Genomic DNA, 17645 nt, shown 5'->3' with positions numbered 1-17645 from the left:
TAAATATACAGACTGCTAGGAAAGAACCACATATTTATCTTCCAGTGTCTCTGTTTTTGTACAATACTGTTTCATCTTTAGTTAAAGAGGATAAGAACTCACTGGGATAAAATTATTATTTTCAAGATTAAACACAAAAAATATAAAAGAGGTCCTTTTAATCGCATGTCATTTGGATACAATAAATGGTCCTCACTAGTTTGCACTCTTTTACAAAACAATAATTGCATTTCCATTATGTGCACAATGTATGCAGATATTTGTCTATAATGTTGAAAAAACACAATTTTTCAATTATATTGTTGACATTGAGCAATAAATGAAATACAGGTGACTAAGCTTGCTCATGTAAAGTCGTTAAAAATCATGGAACCAATGGATGTAAACAGTTACACACACGTTTTGATCTCTCTTACTTACTCTTGATTGCTAGGGGTATTAAAATAAAAAAAATATACATCAATATCTGTCCATCAAAGCACAGAAACATTTATAAGTAACAATAAAACAAGTAATTCGCAGGGTTTGTGGGGTTGTGCAGGTTAATCAGTCAATCAATCAAGTCTATTTGTATAGTACATTTCAGCAACACAACAATTCATTGAGCTTTGCATCGTGAAAACAAAAAAAGCTTAATAAACAATGAATATAGCTTTATATAATTGTGAAAAGCAATAGAAAACATTAAATTTTATCAAGTGCCATCATCAGAAACATTAGTACATAATCATATGTATTGGTCAATGTTCCATTAATTATGGCTCAAAACAAACTCTAAACAGGTGGGTTTTTGGTCTTGATTTAAATGAATTCAATCTTTCAGCTGTTTTGCAGTTTTCTGGAAGTTTGTTTGAAGTGCATAGAAGCTTCTATGAAGACGTTTCAACCAGCAGCTACCACGCCATAATTTCACAAATTATGAGAAACTATGTATAACTCAAAAAGTAAAGTAAAATTTTTAAAGTTAGAACAATGAGTTATGCAAAATGTGATTCAGAAACAGTGAACACTAATGATAAGAGTATTTAAACAATATAACTTTAAAGATACTTCAAAACCATTAAAGTGAATGAAAAACAAGCATATTTAATTCTAAATCAGGATGTGTACAAGACCATAGTTGTATGATTAGTTCTAATTCTATTATTTTCTCTAGTTTGCACAATGTTTTACTATTTGGTACAATCTCACTTTGCTCATGGAAAGAAAACAGCTGTTAACTTTTATTGCTCAGAAAGTGTCTCCACACATAATCCTCTTTGTGAAGGAATCTTGTTAGTTATTATATGAAAACAAACACGATTCAGAAAATATCAGCATCTCTGGTTTCATTGAATTGTGAACATATTAAAAAGGTGAATTTAAAAAAAAAAGTCTTATAAGATATGACTTCTCAGTTTAACTTGTCCATCTTTGTTGCTCACGTTCAGTTTAGTGAGAATAAATGAGAATAAATCAGTTTAAATGAGAATAAATCATTTTAATGTTGCTGCACCTTTTTGGTGCAGGTCATCTGTTTTCCAGATTAACATATTTTCAGAGTTGATATTATTTCCTCACCTGAATGTCAAAAGCAACTACACCATCAAATGAAAAGCCTAAGTAGAAAGTAACTTTTTCATTTCCATAGGGCAAGGAAGCAGAGTATCGAGGAATGACTCTTATTTTGCTGTCTTTATGCCCACATTGGACATACAAGTTTTCATTTTCTGTCCACCCTTCAATCCGTCTCAGTTGCTGCACAACTTCCCTGGTTTTCCAAACTTCCCCTCCAAGCCATTTTAGTTTCCTCTCACTCAGAGTTCCTTTGATCTGTTTTTCAATAGCACTTCTGTGGACAATCTTATTTAGACCTCTTGGCTTTGCCAGGAAGAAGTGTGTGACAATTCTGCTCTTTCTTTGAGACATATGTTGGACTTTTTGTTCACATAGCCTTTGAAGAGCATCAATGGCCAACAGAAGTATCTGAGCATCAGCAGAACTCACGTCTTTACTGTCTTCTGGCCAAAACAGGAGCGAGAGAAGAAAGAGGGCACTTGCTGATGACATGTATTTTCCTTTTGTCCTAAATCCTTTGCTGAGATCTTGGAGCTGTTTGAGGGATAAGAGCTTTGAAGATCCAGGTAGGATACAGTTTAGAGCTATCTGACAAAAAATGACATTTATGAGTTCAGTTTCATCAAGATCCTTCCAGGTCAGGCTTTCTGAGTACATGCCCAGAATCTCCTCAAGCTTTTTTCCTGCCCTCTGTGGTTTCCTATCATACAGTAATGAGAGGATTGATGAAACATTTCCTCCTCCAAGCTTATAAGATTTCATCTGTCTTTGGAAAGGTGAGAGTGTGTTTCCAGGATTTTTTGTATCAGTGCTCAAGTTTTCAGATGCCTTATTGCTCTCCTCTTGTATACCACAGAAAAATCCAGCATATACAGCACTTTTTCTTGTCAACCATTCTCTTGGATTGTAAACCTGCTCTGGATCTCTTGCATCAAGTTCCTCATCCTCTTCGCTAATGTCAGGCTGAAAGTAGCTCAGGTCTTCAGAAATGCACTCCAAAGCTTGTCTCAAGTTCTTTTGCAGCCCTTTTAACTGCTGATGAAATTTCTGCCAGGGTGTCTTCACCTCTGATGGTATGTGGTCTGTAAGCAAGTACTTTATCAGCTCTGAATATCCAGCTGTTTTTGAAAAAACATCAACCTCTGACAAGAACTTCAGCAGCCTGCAACCAACATCCACTTCCCCATAGTATGAGTTGTTAAGCATGACCGTCTCTTTCTTTGGTATTTTTTCAGAAGCTCTAAAAGCAGATATTCCTTTGAGTGCAATGCTTATTATTTCAACTCCTCTTTGTGGTGAAGGGTCTTTTTCTTCAAGAGTGTCATACAAGTGGTAAAACCATCGCTTGTAAACCTGTCCCAGTGTGTCAAGGATGAATTGATCATGTGGAGACAACGACTTCGCTTCCTGTGCCCACTCAAGAGCCTCCTCAAATTTTTCATTTGAATAAAGCAGCCGGGCAAGTTGTTGTGCCACATAGGCATCCTTTCCCAAAGCTATGAATGCAGCTTTCATCAGGTCAACAGCTTTCTGAACACCAACTTTCTCAGTTTGGACTTCCTCAATTAGTGGAGAAAATGTTGTGTCCTTTGGATCTCCTCTGCTTCTTTTATTACGTCTAATGAAGAGAGCTCTTATTACCTTAAGAAACTGATCTCTTTCAAATCTGTGATTGATGAGTACATCATCTTTGATGAGCTCCATGGCAATAGAGCTTTGAGGCATATTAACAGAGAGCTGGCTCAGGATTTCTTTGGCCACTAGCAGATGAATGATACGGATAGACTGGATGTGTGTTGAGCTGTCTCTTAGATGGATGAAAATAAGCTTAGCTTCATCACTCAGATGATCAACAAAGGCATGGTACCGAGTTTCAACCCCATGCAGACCAATGCCAAGATACGCCTCACAGTGAGACACAGAAATGTAGGAATCCTTTACGTAACAGTTCAGTAAAGCCACGAATCTGATGAGGCGAGTGATCAGTGATGTATGATCAATTTTATCTAAAAGATTTTTAACAAAATCTTTTATGTAGCTTGGTTGGAACTCTTCACTCATAAGAACAAATGTGAGGATAAAGTTGAAGTCCAAGTCTTCAAATTGAAATTTGAGTTCCTCACTTTTTTCCAGGAACAAAGATTTTTCCTGATGTGACAGCTTGTGGGTGACCGCTACTGTTTGAGAAGGTGATTCCCTGCGCATTCTTTCTGGGTCATTTGATCTGTTGCAGATGAGCAGGATGAAGCACAACATTGAGGGATTTATCTTTTTGATTGCAATGACATTTCCAAGATGTCGTCGAAGATCATCAATGCAACCTGCATTTTGGTCCTCCAGCAGGAGGAGCACAGGAAGACAGTTGTTTTTGTCAATCTCGTTGTGTTCCCTCAGTTTCACTGCATGCTCACAGACAGTAGTGACTTCTTTTGACTGTTTCACAACTGCACATCGTACCTTTGTTTTCCATGTCCACAGGATCTGTCGTGCCACTGTGCTTCCCCCACTGCCAGGATGATGATATATGTTCACACTTTCAATGGGACGTACAGCTTTGTGTCGATGAACCACATCGTCCAGGATTGTGCTTGCCTCTTTGTAGGCATCCCGTTCAATGATGACTCCACATTTATGCTTTTCAGCAAGCCAGAAATTAATCCAATTAATTTTTCCACCACGGTAGAAGTAGAGTTCAGTTTCTTTGATTTCATCATCACTCATGATTTCTAGGTTTGTGTCATCACACTGGTCAACACTGATGATCTCCAAAGAATCTAGCGTAGCCTCATCAACAGACTTTAGGAAACACAAACCCCCATTTGACACTGGTAGTTTCCTTTCTGGTTGGTTCTTTGATAGCTGAATGCTCTGAACTGTTGCATCAACGTGACTCAGTGGCATGTCAACAACGCTGATTTCTTTGAGTGCAGAAATGGGACAAGAGACTTGAGCAAGACTTGACCATTTTCTATAGTTTTCCTTTGACCCTGCAATGACTGCTAGGCAATCATGCCCATTAATTTCTGCATAAAACTCATGAAAAGTTTCAACAAGAGGTTGCTCAACATCAGACATGAACAAAAACAGTACAACAAATGAATTTCTGGGGAGGATTTCATTACAGATTAGGGACACAGCTTTTTTCATCTTTTTTTTTTGTATTTTGATCCAAGTTATTTCATCATAGGGAACGTTGTTGCCAGGGAAGTTGTTTCGGCCATTGCAATAGATCCAACTAACTCGGTCAAAAAGTTTCAAAGAAGCAATAAGCTCAGCATTTTCCAATCTTTTGTTGTTTTCATAGTCATTGAGGAAATGTGGGGTCACAGCTTTCTGCTCCTTGTATTTACCATAAAGGCCAGATGTTTCAGAATCAGGGTCAAAGTCAAACACACAAAAAACTTTCATGTTAACCAAGAAGGTTATGCTGTCAAGATCTTCTGGCTGTATTTTATTTGCGACAACAATGTAAAAGAGAGAATTGTCCATGTGTGTTTTTCCTCCCGTCAGAAGGATGGACAGCTTTCTCTTTTGGTCTTCTCTGCATTCCAGAGGTGTTTGGTTGGCTGAGGACTCAGCCTCCACCCTTTGTTGGTCCTTCTCTCTCAGATCTTGAATGAAATGAATTAGTTCGTCATCAGATATCCGTGGTGTGTTGGCCCCGACCCGGTGATACGGGATTTGCTCTTCACATTTCACTTTGCCATCTTTCTCCGAGAACTTTGGGACACCAACAGAGTATAATTTGTCTTTAACAATGCTGGCTTTTGGAACAATATCATACTCAACAACCCATGTCTTCTCAGCATTCTCCTTGTCAAGAACCTCAATGAAGCAGGGGTTCCTGATGCATTTCCTAGCATCAATTTGGTGATTTGAGCCTTTAAAACATTTTTCGATGTAATCTAATGCATCCACAAAATCTTCTTGTCTTTGGATTGGTATTCCTGTGATTTCACCATGCTTGTGAGTGGATTTAACACTATCCATTATTTCAAAATGAATTGTTCCATTGGCTCTCATATTCATACAGGCACATGCAAATCTCAGCACTTCACTTGCCACTTTGATTTTAAGTCTTTTTGAGTCCAGTTTGTGTGCAGTTTCTAGTGACTTATATTAATGACATGGAACAATCATGTTTTCAGGTCCTGTCTCTGGGAGAAGCAAATTGTGCTTCACATATCTGAAGTTTGTTGGACGCTGGTCAAATTTTCGATACTCACAGGAACCCACTCCAGACTTTGTAATGTCATTGCATGCATTAATGCTATCGTCTTGCACCTTCCTGTCAGTTGTTGCTTCTGACACAAAAACATTTACTTTTTTGTCATGTCTTGTATTGGTACTTGTGACAGTCTTTGTATTTGTTTTGCTCTGTTCTGTCTTTAATAGATCATCTCTTTTCTTGAGTAAATGTTCAATTTGGCCACTTTTCATTCCAATAGTTTTGCTGAGATAATCCCTCTGTAGAGTTGTAAGAACTGATCCAGTCACCTCTTCTTCATTCAGCTTTTGTATGTAATTTTCTTTTATTCCAATGGATTTCAGCCAGCAGCTCACATGAGATTCAGTCCAGGAGCTGAAAGGCAGTTTCTGCCACTCTGCTGGATAAAAGTGTTTCAATCAAGTGTTAAAATTAATATTTATTTTGAACAATTCTTATCTGATAAACAAACTATTTAAGTCATAGTAATTACAAAACACAAAAGTCATAGGCTGCACAATTTGTATATAAATTCTTAAATCAACTTAGAATAAACTTCTTTACAGCTATTACAAACAAATAGTTTTTACTATACAAGACAAAATGAGTACTCATCTGAAATCATAAAAACAAATTATCTTAGAATTCACTGCAATACAGAGTTGTAATCCAGATCTAAACACACATTTCTACTTCTTTCCTAACTGTATGGACTGGATTCTTTTTTTTCTAGAGTTTATTTTACTTACCCAATTCTGCAGAGTGGCAATCCATTTTACTTGATAACTGCAGGGCAAATAATGAGGATACAAATCAAATAGTCATATTAGCTTACATGCTAATAGTATTGTATGAACTCACCATGTTCAGCTTAAGACATGAACCGATGTCACTATCATTCAGCCGTAATTGTCTGTTGATGAAACAGACAATGATGAAATAATATTAACAGACAATGCCTCTGATCTATTTGTATATATGTGGTTTTCTCGGGACTGGATATTATTTGTCCTAATGTGTGTGTGTCTGTGTATATATATATATATATATATATATATATATATATATATATATATATATATGCTGACTGGATAGCTCAATACATAAGGCATCAGTATATCACCCGAGAGGGCAGGGTTCGAATCCAGTCTGGGTCCTTAGGCAAGACCCTTCAAGCTACTGCCTACCTCATACCATGAGAGATACTAAGTTGCATAACATGCCGGCTCAGACGTCGCCCGGCCAAACAAGGTCTGCGTCAGGTGTTGGGGAACCAGAGCACCTTGATGACAAATGGGCTACTGGAACAAGACGGAAATGGGCGAGAGATGAAAATGTGGATCTGTTGGAATGCTACTACTCAAGTAACCTAGTGAGAGAGGTTACATGCAAAGACTGGGGAAGGAATGGTTACTTCGACATCCCCAGTCAACACTAAGCGCTAAACAACTAGTAGCTCAGTGTTCCAACATCCGCAAACGGCAACTGCTATCACAACTTGAGATTGACGAGATACAACACAAATGCTACGGCAAAAGGGAGGAACCCGGATGTCAGGACTGTGGGGACTTAACTACAAGTCCCCACCCAGTCAGGGGATACACGGCCCCAATGAGCGAAACAGAGAGAGAGAATCATGACCCGAATGACAACCAGGCCTCCCCGGCGCCAATTACAACGGCTGAGTGAAGTACCATCTGAAAGTCTCATTGAGAATGTGAATGCAGCATTGAGAACGATCCCTACCAACACCATAACAGAAACCAATGAGCTGATCTACAACTCAGCATCAGTGATCCTTGAGATACTTGGCTATAAGAGCAACCATGAGACCCAATACCCACCATGGAAAAGACGGTTAGAGGCTAAAATCAAGGTAACAAGGAGGGAAGTGAGCCAACTGTCAGAGCTCCACAAGGGTGCAATGAAAAGACCAGTACCCAGAAAGTACAGGCAGATGCCCATACCTGAAGCACTCGAGACTGCCAAACAGAGGCTCCAAGCCTTGTCCAGCCGCCTAAAGAGATACACAAGGGAGAATGAATCCAGAAGGATTAACCGGCTCTTCTCCACTCAACCAGCTAAGGTGTACTCTCAATGGCAGGGTAACAATAACAACAGAGCAGACCCACCAAGGCTGGAGACTGAACAATACTGGAAAGGCATATGGGAAAGGGAGGCGTCCCACAACAGCAATGCACAGTGGCTGATCTCTCTACGAGAGGACCACAGCAACCTCCCTGAGCAAGCCCCGGTAACCATCACTGTGACAGATGTCCAAGAAAGAGTCTCAGGTATGAAAAACTGGACAGCACCAGGGCCTGACATGATCCATGCCTACTGGCTAAAGAAACTCACTGCTCTCCATGAGCGAATGGCAGCCCAAATGAACCAGCTGCTACAAAGTGGGACTCACCCTGAATGGTTAACTGAAGGGCGGACAATCCTAATCCAGAAGGATCCATCAAAGGGTCCAGTCCCACCCAACTACCGACCAATAACCTGCCTCTCCACAACCTGGAAGCTCATGTCAGGCATCATAGCGGCCAAGATAAGCAAACACATGGATAAACACATGAGCACGGCACAGAAGGGTATCGGTGTAAATAGCAGAGGAGCCAAACACCAACTCCTCGTAGACCGCACAGTTGCCCGAGACTGCAAAACCCGACACACCAACCTGTGCATGGCTTGGATTGATTACAAGAAAGCCTATGACTCAATGCTGCATACTTGGATCATTGAATGCTTAGAGATGTATAACATCAACAGGACTCTGAGAGCCTTCATTGCAAACTCGATGAGGCTGTGGAAAACCACCCTTGAAGCCAACTGCAAACCACTTGCACAAGTGTCCATCAAATGTGGCATATACCAAGGAGATGCTCTGTCCCCGCTACTGTTCTGCATAGGCCTGAACCCCCTCAGCCAAGTTATCAACAACTGGCTACGGATACAGACTCAAAAATGGGGCCAATATCAGTCACCTACTCTACATGGATGACATCAAGCTGTACGCCAAGTGTGAGCGAGACATCGACTCACTGATCCACACCACCAGGATCTACAGCACTGACATTGGGATGTCATTCGGACTAGAGAAGTGTGGTCGGCTGGTCACAAAGAGGGGGAAGGTCATCCACACAGAAGGGGTCTCACTCCCAGAAGGAACAATAGCAGACATAGAGGACAGTTACAAGTACCTAGGTATACCACAAGCAAATGGCAACCTCGATGAGGTCACAAGGAAAGGAGCCACAGCTAAATACCTCCAACGAATAAGGCAAGTCCTGAGAAGCCAGCTCAATGGCAAGAACAAAATCCGTGCGATAAACAGCTATGCCTTGCCAGTAATCAGATACCCTGCTGGAATAATTAGCTGGCCAAAGTAGGAGATAAAAGCCACAGATATTAAGACCAGAAAGCTACTAACAATGCATGGAGGGTTCCATCCCAAATCCAGCACCCTGAGACTGTACACGAGCCGCAAGGAAGGAGGCAGAGGACTAGTGAGTGTGAGAACCACTGTCCAGGACGAAACAACTAAGATCCATAAATACATCAGGGACAAAGCCTCAACAGACAATGTGCTCAGTGAATGTCTCAGACAACAGGGAACGGAGGTTGAGGTGCCAGAGATACCATCATGGGAGGACAAACCCCTACATGGGATGTACCACCAGCAAATAACCCAAGTGGCTGATATCAGTAAATCCTACCAATGGCTGGAAAAAGCTGGACTCAAGGACAGCACAGAGGCCCTCATCCTGGCAGCCCAGGAACAGGCCCTAAACACCAGAGCAATAGAGGCCCAGATCTACCACACCAGACAAGACCCAAGGTGTAGGTTGTGCAAGGAGGCCCCTGAGACAGTCCAGCACATCACAGCAGGGTGCAAGATACTGGCAGGGAAAGCGTACATGGAGCGACATAACCAAGTGGCAGGCATAGTGTACAGAAACATCTGTGCAGAATATGGACTGGAAACCCCGAGATCAAAGTGGGAAACACCCCAAAGGTGGTAGAGAACACCAGAGCTAAGATCCTGTGGGACTTCCAGATCCAGACAGACAAAATGGTAATGGCGAACCAACCAGACATTGTCGTAGTGGATAAACAACAGAGGAAAGCCGTTGTGGTAGATGTAGCAATACCAAGTGATTGCAACATCAGGAAAAAGGAGCACGAGAAACTGGAGAAATAACAGGGCCTCAGGGAGGAACTGGAGAGGGCCTGGAAGGTGAAGACCACAGTGGTGCCTGTGGTCATCGGGGCCCTCGGGGCAGTAACCCCCAAACTGGAGCAGTGGCTACAACAGATCCCAGGAACAACATCAGACATCTCAGTCCAGAAATGTGCAGTCCTTGGCACAGCCAAGATACTGCGCAGAACCCTCAAGCTCCCAGGCCTCTGGTAGAGGACCCGAGCTCAGAGGATAAGAACCACCCGCGGTGGGTGAGAAGGGAATTTTTTTTTTTTTTTTTTTTTATATAGTTAGCAGGCAAGCAAGAAATTACAGCGAGCAGGAAGCCAGTAATGGCACTTTACAATCATGAAAGATCTTCAAATGCAACAAATGTTTACTACAATTGTGAAACTCTTTAAAACAGGAAGTGCTGACAAACACAAAAACAAAAAATGTTATTTTCTCATAATCTGACTCACTGAACTCTACACCACATTCCAAATTATTGTGCAAATTGGATTTAAGTGTCACAAAGAAATTTTTTTTTTTTGTTGTGCTATTAAATGTATAGATGTATAGGGGCTCTTTGAATCGCTATAATTCATTTCAGAGAGCTGGGTTGATTAGTTTGTCTGGTGAGCTCAACTAAAGGGAATCTATTTAAGAAGGATGTTCCATATTATTAAGCACAGTCACCATCCTCCTCTCACCTCAACCCTATTGAGAACCTTTGGAGTTTCCTCAAGCAGAAGATCTGAGGGTGGAATGTATTTCATAACAAAACTGCAGCTCTGGGAAGGTTTTCTGAGATCCTACAAAGAAATTCAAACAGAAACTATCCTCAAACTCACAAGTTCAATGGATGCAAGAATTGTGCAGATGATATCAAAGAAGGTCCTATGTTAACACTTAACTTGTCTGTTAAGATGTTTTTGATTGAAATAGCTTTTGATTTTAGTACAAGTGACCACTTAATGCTGCACATTCAAAGAATGACCGTTTTGTAATTCTTTGTAATCCATAAAATGTTTAGAAAATCTGCTGTGCATAATAATTTGGAACAATGCATTTTAGTTTTTTTATTTTTGAAAAAAATACTGTTCTCATGGGGAAATTTGTTCAGTAAATTTTGATTATATTGTAATAGTTCATGATTTGAAGATTATTCTGACCATCATTTGCACTGACCATTTAAGAAAATCTGAGAAAATATCACTTGCATAATAATTTGGAACACGGTGTACGCACTTTGTATGTTAGTTGTACATTTTTCCTCATCTTCAAAAGTTGATAAGGCTTCCTATCAAGTAATTACAAATATACATGACCTGGAAATAATAAAACTGCATATTGGTCTAAGTCAAAAAAGTCTGTAATAATCAAGCTTCACATTGTAAGAGTTTTGTCAAATTGTTATCTCATGAATTAGTTTGTCTCTCTACTCTAAGCTGGAAACTAGATGAAGTGGACCTCCTGTTCTTGGAGAAATGGTTTCAGCTAGTCAGAGAGACGCCTCTTTTCCTTATCTTTAAATTTCAGTTTTATAACCGACCCCACCCTCTTGTTGGAGTTGTCCTAAGCAGTGGCGGAGCTACTTTTTTCAAGGGTGGCCAAAGGGTGGGCAAGGCTTATCAGAGGGGTCCTATGGACTGTCCATGGAACTTAAGGAAAAAATATTTGTTTCCTTTTGTTCAAAATTAAGTAATATAACTAGTTAGGTTCTATATTCAAAGCTTTCATTTGACATAGCCTACTTACATTTTAGTCATTATAAAACTTAATGGTTTTTCACATATTCTTACCACACATTTGCAGCAAGAGCTGGGAGATATAAAACATTAGAGGGCAGCATGAAACTAAACATGTTAAAAGAATCTGTCTAAAACACGACCTACCAGCACTAGCATGGCTAATATAATAAACGAGGCACTACACAGCGGTGCACAACCATTTTTTTTTCTTTTAGAAATGTATGACAAGTGCCGCCTCTCATTAGGAAGGTAACAGCGGTTAACGCTGAGCGGTAAAATGTTGTAAATACCTGCAAAAACCCTCGACGGTGTAACTCTAAAGCCGCGGATGTGTTTGGATCAAGCAGGACCCACATGTCAGTTTAACCAATGAACAGCGTCGGGCATCGGGCTGCCTTCAGGGACAGTCGGAAATTACAGTTTTCCTGGCAAATCTTTGCCGATCTCATAAGTATTATATTTAAAATGACCATTTCCAGTGGGGGGGCAGTAGGGGTGGCAAGCCACCCCTCTGGCTCCGCCACTGGAAGGCACTGCTGAGACTCTCCATTTGAAAAGGCTGAAGTGATACTACTCTGTGTGGTTCTTTATATGTATAGGTTAAAATACCCAACACACATTGTTGTGTGTTTTTGTTTCTTTCTGTATGCATCCTCTTCATTTTCTTGGTTTTATTATTTCTTATGATTTGAAACATACAACGAAAAAACTTAATTTTAGGTGTACTTTTAGTACACCTAAAATGTTTTTTGGTACTTTTACTGTTAAGTAAAAGTACTTAAAAGTAGTATTTTTAGGTGGATAACTTGAATACATTGAAGCCGATTTTCCCTTTTTGTTATAAACACATTTTTGACAAATTTATTGTACTTACCAGTGGATAATCTGTTTCCAACTCCCCTATGGCTTAGATTTTTGTTGTTTACTTGATGAAAAAACCCAAGAACAAAAAGCAGTTTTATTCCACAGAGAAACTGTTAAGAGTCTGTTGCAAGAGAGAAAACTATTTTTATGCCTTTCAGTGGGTGTGGCTTTTGGTACGTAGTGCAGCATCAAATCTGTTCTGTGGCACAGTTTTACTGGTTTCAATTCTACAGCAATAGAAACTCAGCAGTGTTAACAATAAAAAAATGAGCAAGGCAGCTTAACTGCACATCTGCTAATGAATCTATTATTCTTATACAATTAAAGTACTGAGAGCAGAAATAACAAAAAATTTTTCAGCAATCTTTTTGTTAAGGAAGAATTCACATTACATTTAGAATCAGTTTATAATAAATAAATATGCTAAGAAATAATCAAAGCATAATCAAACTTGATATAAACGCTAACATTCTTTGGTTAAAGGAAGTTGTTTAACACTAATAGTGGGCTGCTTGATTTCATGTGTCTCAGTCATTTCCAGAATGTGAATGTGAACATGCAATGTAAGTGGTTTAAGCAGTCTTAAAATCCACATGCACATGCCTGGATCCAAATTCATTTTTATCAGTAAGCTGGTTTGATTGGACAAGGTTTTCTCTCTTATCTGAAGTCAAATACAAGTCAAATAGAGGTTTTGTTCTCTAAGGTGTGGCAGAGCATAGTGCAGATGGCATCTGCTGTAAACTGCTTTACTCTCTTAGCAAACTGGGAAGATAGTGGGAGAGGCACAATTTAGTGCAACTCTTTGAAATCTGCTCAAAACATTGCTCAGCTTTCAGTGCCCATGGTTCTGATTCTTGATTTATTCTGAAGAGTTAAATGTGGAAATTGTTCCCTGAAACATTTGTTTTGATATTGGTAACTGGCATTGAGAGGAGAAATACTGGTACTGGTGTTGCAGCTCAGACTTTGTTTAGCCAAACTTTGTCAAGAGGGTGTGTTAACATTGAACTCTATATGTACAGGTACAGCTGTCTTTTCAAAATCTGTTCTTCCTTTGCAGGTTTAACACCCTGATGTAGGAATTTATGTTACATATTATAGATCTTTATAATCTGGAGAAAGTTACTTGTCAACAGGTTTAAATAGATTTTAAAAATGTACTCAACCTCTAGACCCAGTTTTCCAAAGCCCCATTGTCTGACCAGGCATAACCCATGTCCCCCTCTAGTTATGTGGGCTTCCCAATACTCAATTTTTGTGTAAAGTTTTTGTTGAAAATCTGAAGAAAGTTTAATACTTTGAATGTTTTTTTACTTAGTGAAGGTGCAAGTATTTTATGTGCCTTCCCCAAGTACATTAAAACCCATTAATAGTCATTTCATCAAAAAGTAAAGCATTAGTTGAAGTCATAACTCTCAGGCCAAGTGGAGCACTAACATGACTGAAATAGAGTATATTTAGGCTCAACCAATATTCTAAACCAATCAATTTGTGTATCGTTTCAGATGTCTGAGTGTCAACAGTAAAGTTTTCAGGCACAATGTTTCAATTTCATCAAGACTCATTTGATATGCCATTTCTCTCCAATATTTTGATCTTTTAACATCTCATTCTCACAGGCTCTCTAATGCCAAGATACAGAAGCCTCATTTGATATGTACAGCTCCTCCTGGTGGAATTTTTGAAAACTGCAGGAGGGTAAAACCCCAAATAATCAGTTTCTGAAAAATTTCAGCTGACCTATGACAATTGGCTCTGATAGTTTCCTATATTCATGGAAACTTACTAGATGTGTCCAAAGCACAAATGTCCCACTTACAAAAGTTTGACTCCAGGTAGGATTTCTCAAGTAACTCTACAGAGGAAAAACTCCAGTGACAAATATTTTATTTCTTTGTTTCAGATAGATCAATTTCAGTAGCAGTTGCATTCTTCACTGTAGATGTGCTGCTGCTGTAACCAGATTTTGTGTTGGCCATTGACATATCTAAGGATTTTAGTGTGAACTTGTTGGTTGCTTCATCATGAAGTCCTGCTTCCTGAAAGTCACCTGAAAAATGCATCAAGTAATTATAGGGCCAACTTAAACTCAGCAAGATTTTAAGACTGTACCTTTCAGTCCAGTTTCATTTTCAGTGTCTAGTTCAGAGATGGAGCGCTCACGAAGCTGTCCCTTCCCCTGATCTGGAAGACACCATTTCACCAGATGAACATCGAGTTATGACTTTTAAATAGTCACTTAAACCCACCAGTTTTGTAGATTCCACTTCTCCAGTGGCTGCCATACAACGTCTGTCTGTAAAGTTTCTGGACAGCAGGGAGCTCCTCAAAAGGAAGTCGTTCACTTTTACTTGCTGGCAGGATAGTCAGGGGACCCAATCCAGCCTCTTGCTCCCACAGAGCTGAAAAAAATTGTTTTTTTCTTCAGAAACCATTTAGTCCAGGGGTGGACAACTCCAGGCCTCAAGGGCCAGTCTCCTGCAACTTTTAAATGCATCTCTACAACACATCTGGGTCAAATAATGAGGTCATTAGCAGGACTCTGAGAACCTGACTGCACTTGATGTGATTCAGCTATTGGATTCTAGTGTGTTGGACCAGGGAGGCATCCAAGAGTTGCAGGACAACAGACCTCAAGGACCAGGATTACCCACCCCTGATTTAATCAATGCAAACAGACATGAGGGAGAGAGTCTTTACCCTCGCTAGTCTTCAGCCCACTCTGCCACATTGATTCAGCAGCAGCTACTTTCCCAAAACCATGAGGACCAACCATCCCAGGAATGCCAGACTTGCGCAGCGCTTTATTTTGGCCTTTGCAATATCCACACAAGTAGTCGTCACCATCAGCTGATCGCCATCTGAGGAGAAGATTCATTGTTATTCATGTCACACTGCCAACTCATTTACCAATTTCACTCACCTTCCATTCAGAAAAGAGCAGGCCTTGTTTGGTGCTTCGACATCATTTACAGGCACAGCAGTTAGGTGGCATGTGATGTAGAGCTAAAGAGAAAGAAAGTGAGAACCAATCTGAAGATGTGTGCCAAGGTAGAGGAATACATCCTCACCTGTCCTCGGTCGTCATTGCGAAACTTGAATGCATCAATAGTTAACTGCAGCTTGTCATCTCTGGTCCTGGGCAAGAACTGTGCCTTTGAGTTAGGAAGCTGAGAGTCAACCAAGCATCTGCAAAGACAAAGGAAGTACAGGCACCATGCATTGATGGGTACATGTTTGGTAAACTCAGCTACTTTGACACTTATAATCTTCAGTTTCTCACCCATTTTCAATAAAGATGTATCTGGGATCAGCGTTTAGCTCTGGTTGAAGTGTGGCCACACAGCTGCTCAGAAACACTCTGAGACCCATGTGGTGATCAAGCCTCACTGAGGCCTCAAGGTTGATTGGCTCACCGAGGAAAAACGTATTGGCACCCCTTTCATACATCCAGTCATCTGGATGAAAGAACATGGTGGATGAGCTGGAATGAAGCCCCGAGAGCTGAGGGAAGACCTGAACGCACCATTCATTAGCTTCAAGCTAAAGTGTAGAGTTTCCACTCCAGCTTGGATAGACGTGAAGGGAATCCATGTTGGCATGAGTGAAGAGCTGGATACACCATACTTCCTATAAAGGCAAATACTATACAGGTTTAAAAACTGCTTTTCAATAATTTAAATGTTCAATAGGAAATGATACAGACCTTTCATAATGACATTCAACTGGGATTACTGCCTCATCCATGTGAATTACCCCACTAGGGGACACCAGAGGAGCATAAACCAGGAGGTTTGTGTAGACAAGGGAGTCCTTAGTCATCTTTAAAGAGTAGGAAGTTTAGAAACAGGATGAACATAATGAAATAACCAGCAGCAGAGTAGGCAGAGTTACCCAGTGTTTGGTGCCACAGTCGTCCAGCCCAACAACAATCCTGTATTCCTCTGCAGAAGTAGCTGTCGCTCTGCAGAACTCATTGTCCTTCACACCGAGACGCAACTCCCGACTGTCCACCGGAGCACCAACTGCAAACAGATCAGCAGCAATCACCACTTCTAAAGAGTCAGGGTGGCAGACCACACTGACAGTGTTGATGGGCTCAGGCTGGTGCTGCTCCTGTTGAACCGGGGCAAGAGTCTGCTGAGGCCGAGGTCTGGGAAGAGAGGAATACGGCGCGTACAGCGAGGATTTAAGAGCCAGCGCTAAATGAGGACAGACTCCAGAAAGCATGACCCCTAAAAGGAGGTCACACCAAAGCCAAAACATAGTCATGAGGACCACCAACCAGTTTGACAAACTGGTTCAGACTGCAAGTGCTACTGACTGACAAGACAGTGAACCAAGCGGCTTAGTGTTGATATTTAAATCACAGCTGAGCACACCTGCACTGAATTACTACTAATTAGCTGCTCCCACAAAAAAATAAATGTCTGAATTACAACTCCGTCCAGTTGATGGGGGTAAAATACAAAGCATGTAAACTGCCAGAAAGCACTATAGAAGAAGAATCCTTTGTTAAGTCATTTAAGACCATGTGCAAAGAATAAACATGTTAGAATAGTAGAAAATGAGAACTCAGATAAAATGATAAAATAAGCAAATAAAAGAGAAAATGTAGATAAAAAATTAAAAAGCTCCAAATCTGAAGTATATTTTGGATCAAAGCGATAAAACAGTAGCAACTTCAGCAAAATAATGGACCAAAACCAAAATGTCTGTACAACATTCAGTGAAATTCAGGTCAAAACAAGGAGCCATAAGGACAAAAAAGATGTTTCTGTGTACAATAAGAATTTCTTACTGAAACTTGAACTGAATCCTGTCATGTAGAAAACATAAAAATCAGAATAATGTTAATTAAATTCTAGAGCATAGGGGAACCAAGTTTTAAGGATATATTATTTAATTTCTTTTATTTATTTATTTATTTTTGCAGAATTTTTGCAGTTTTTAAAATATGTATCAAAAGTGTTTTGAAGGTTTGACCCAGTAGATGGCAGTAATGCATCAGTTTGGATACCAGGTTTGTACTTCATTTTCCACACTAACATTAATACAACCATTTTTTCATAGAAAC

The 17645-nt window shown here is 40.1% G+C and overlaps 2 protein-coding genes across 2 annotated transcripts; both read right to left on the bottom strand.

Moving 5' to 3' along the window:
- Positions 1 to 29: 29 nt before the first annotated feature.
- Positions 30 to 6663, bottom strand: LOC129363461 (sterile alpha motif domain-containing protein 9-like). Its single transcript, XM_055035597.1, is given in 3 exon segments — positions 30 to 6164; positions 6514 to 6550; positions 6649 to 6663. Coding segments are annotated over 3 exon segments (4668 nt in total). The 3' UTR covers positions 30 to 1548.
- A 7789-nt stretch (positions 6664 to 14452) lies between these two features.
- On the bottom strand, positions 14453 to 16886 carry LOC129363653 (zona pellucida sperm-binding protein 3-like). Its single transcript, XM_055035880.1, has 10 exons — positions 16463 to 16886; positions 16275 to 16390; positions 16095 to 16198; positions 15852 to 16026; positions 15640 to 15757; positions 15492 to 15574; positions 15269 to 15429; positions 14818 to 14970; positions 14681 to 14752; positions 14453 to 14618 (listed from the first exon to the last, which is right to left on the bottom strand). Exons 1-10 carry the CDS (start codon positions 16838 to 16840, stop codon positions 14455 to 14457), a joined length of 1524 nt encoding a protein of 507 aa, XP_054891855.1. The 5' UTR covers positions 16841 to 16886; the 3' UTR covers positions 14453 to 14454.
- Positions 16887 to 17645: the final 759 nt, after the last annotated feature.

This window comes from Poeciliopsis prolifica, unplaced genomic scaffold (assembly GCF_027474105.1).
Source record: "Poeciliopsis prolifica strain line A6 unplaced genomic scaffold, Auburn_PproV2 SCAFFOLD010, whole genome shotgun sequence".
In the NCBI taxonomy this organism is placed as follows: Eukaryota; Metazoa; Chordata; class Actinopteri; order Cyprinodontiformes; family Poeciliidae; genus Poeciliopsis; species Poeciliopsis prolifica.
The sequence above is the reverse complement of the archived record's forward strand: the minus strand, read 5'-3'. Positions and strand labels throughout refer to the sequence as shown.

Coding starts and splice junctions, on each gene's coding strand:
- LOC129363653 (XM_055035880.1), bottom strand. CDS start 16,840: ATGACTATGTTTTGGCTTTGGTGTGACCTCCTTTTAGGGGTCATGCTT. Junction 16,027..16,094: donor TAGCTTGAAGCTAATGAATG/GTGCGTTCAGGT, acceptor TCTTTCATCCAG/ATGACTGGATGTATGAAAGG. Junction 15,758..15,851: donor TACATCTTTATTGAAAATGG/GTGAGAAACTGA, acceptor TTGTCTTTGCAG/ATGCTTGGTTGACTCTCAGC.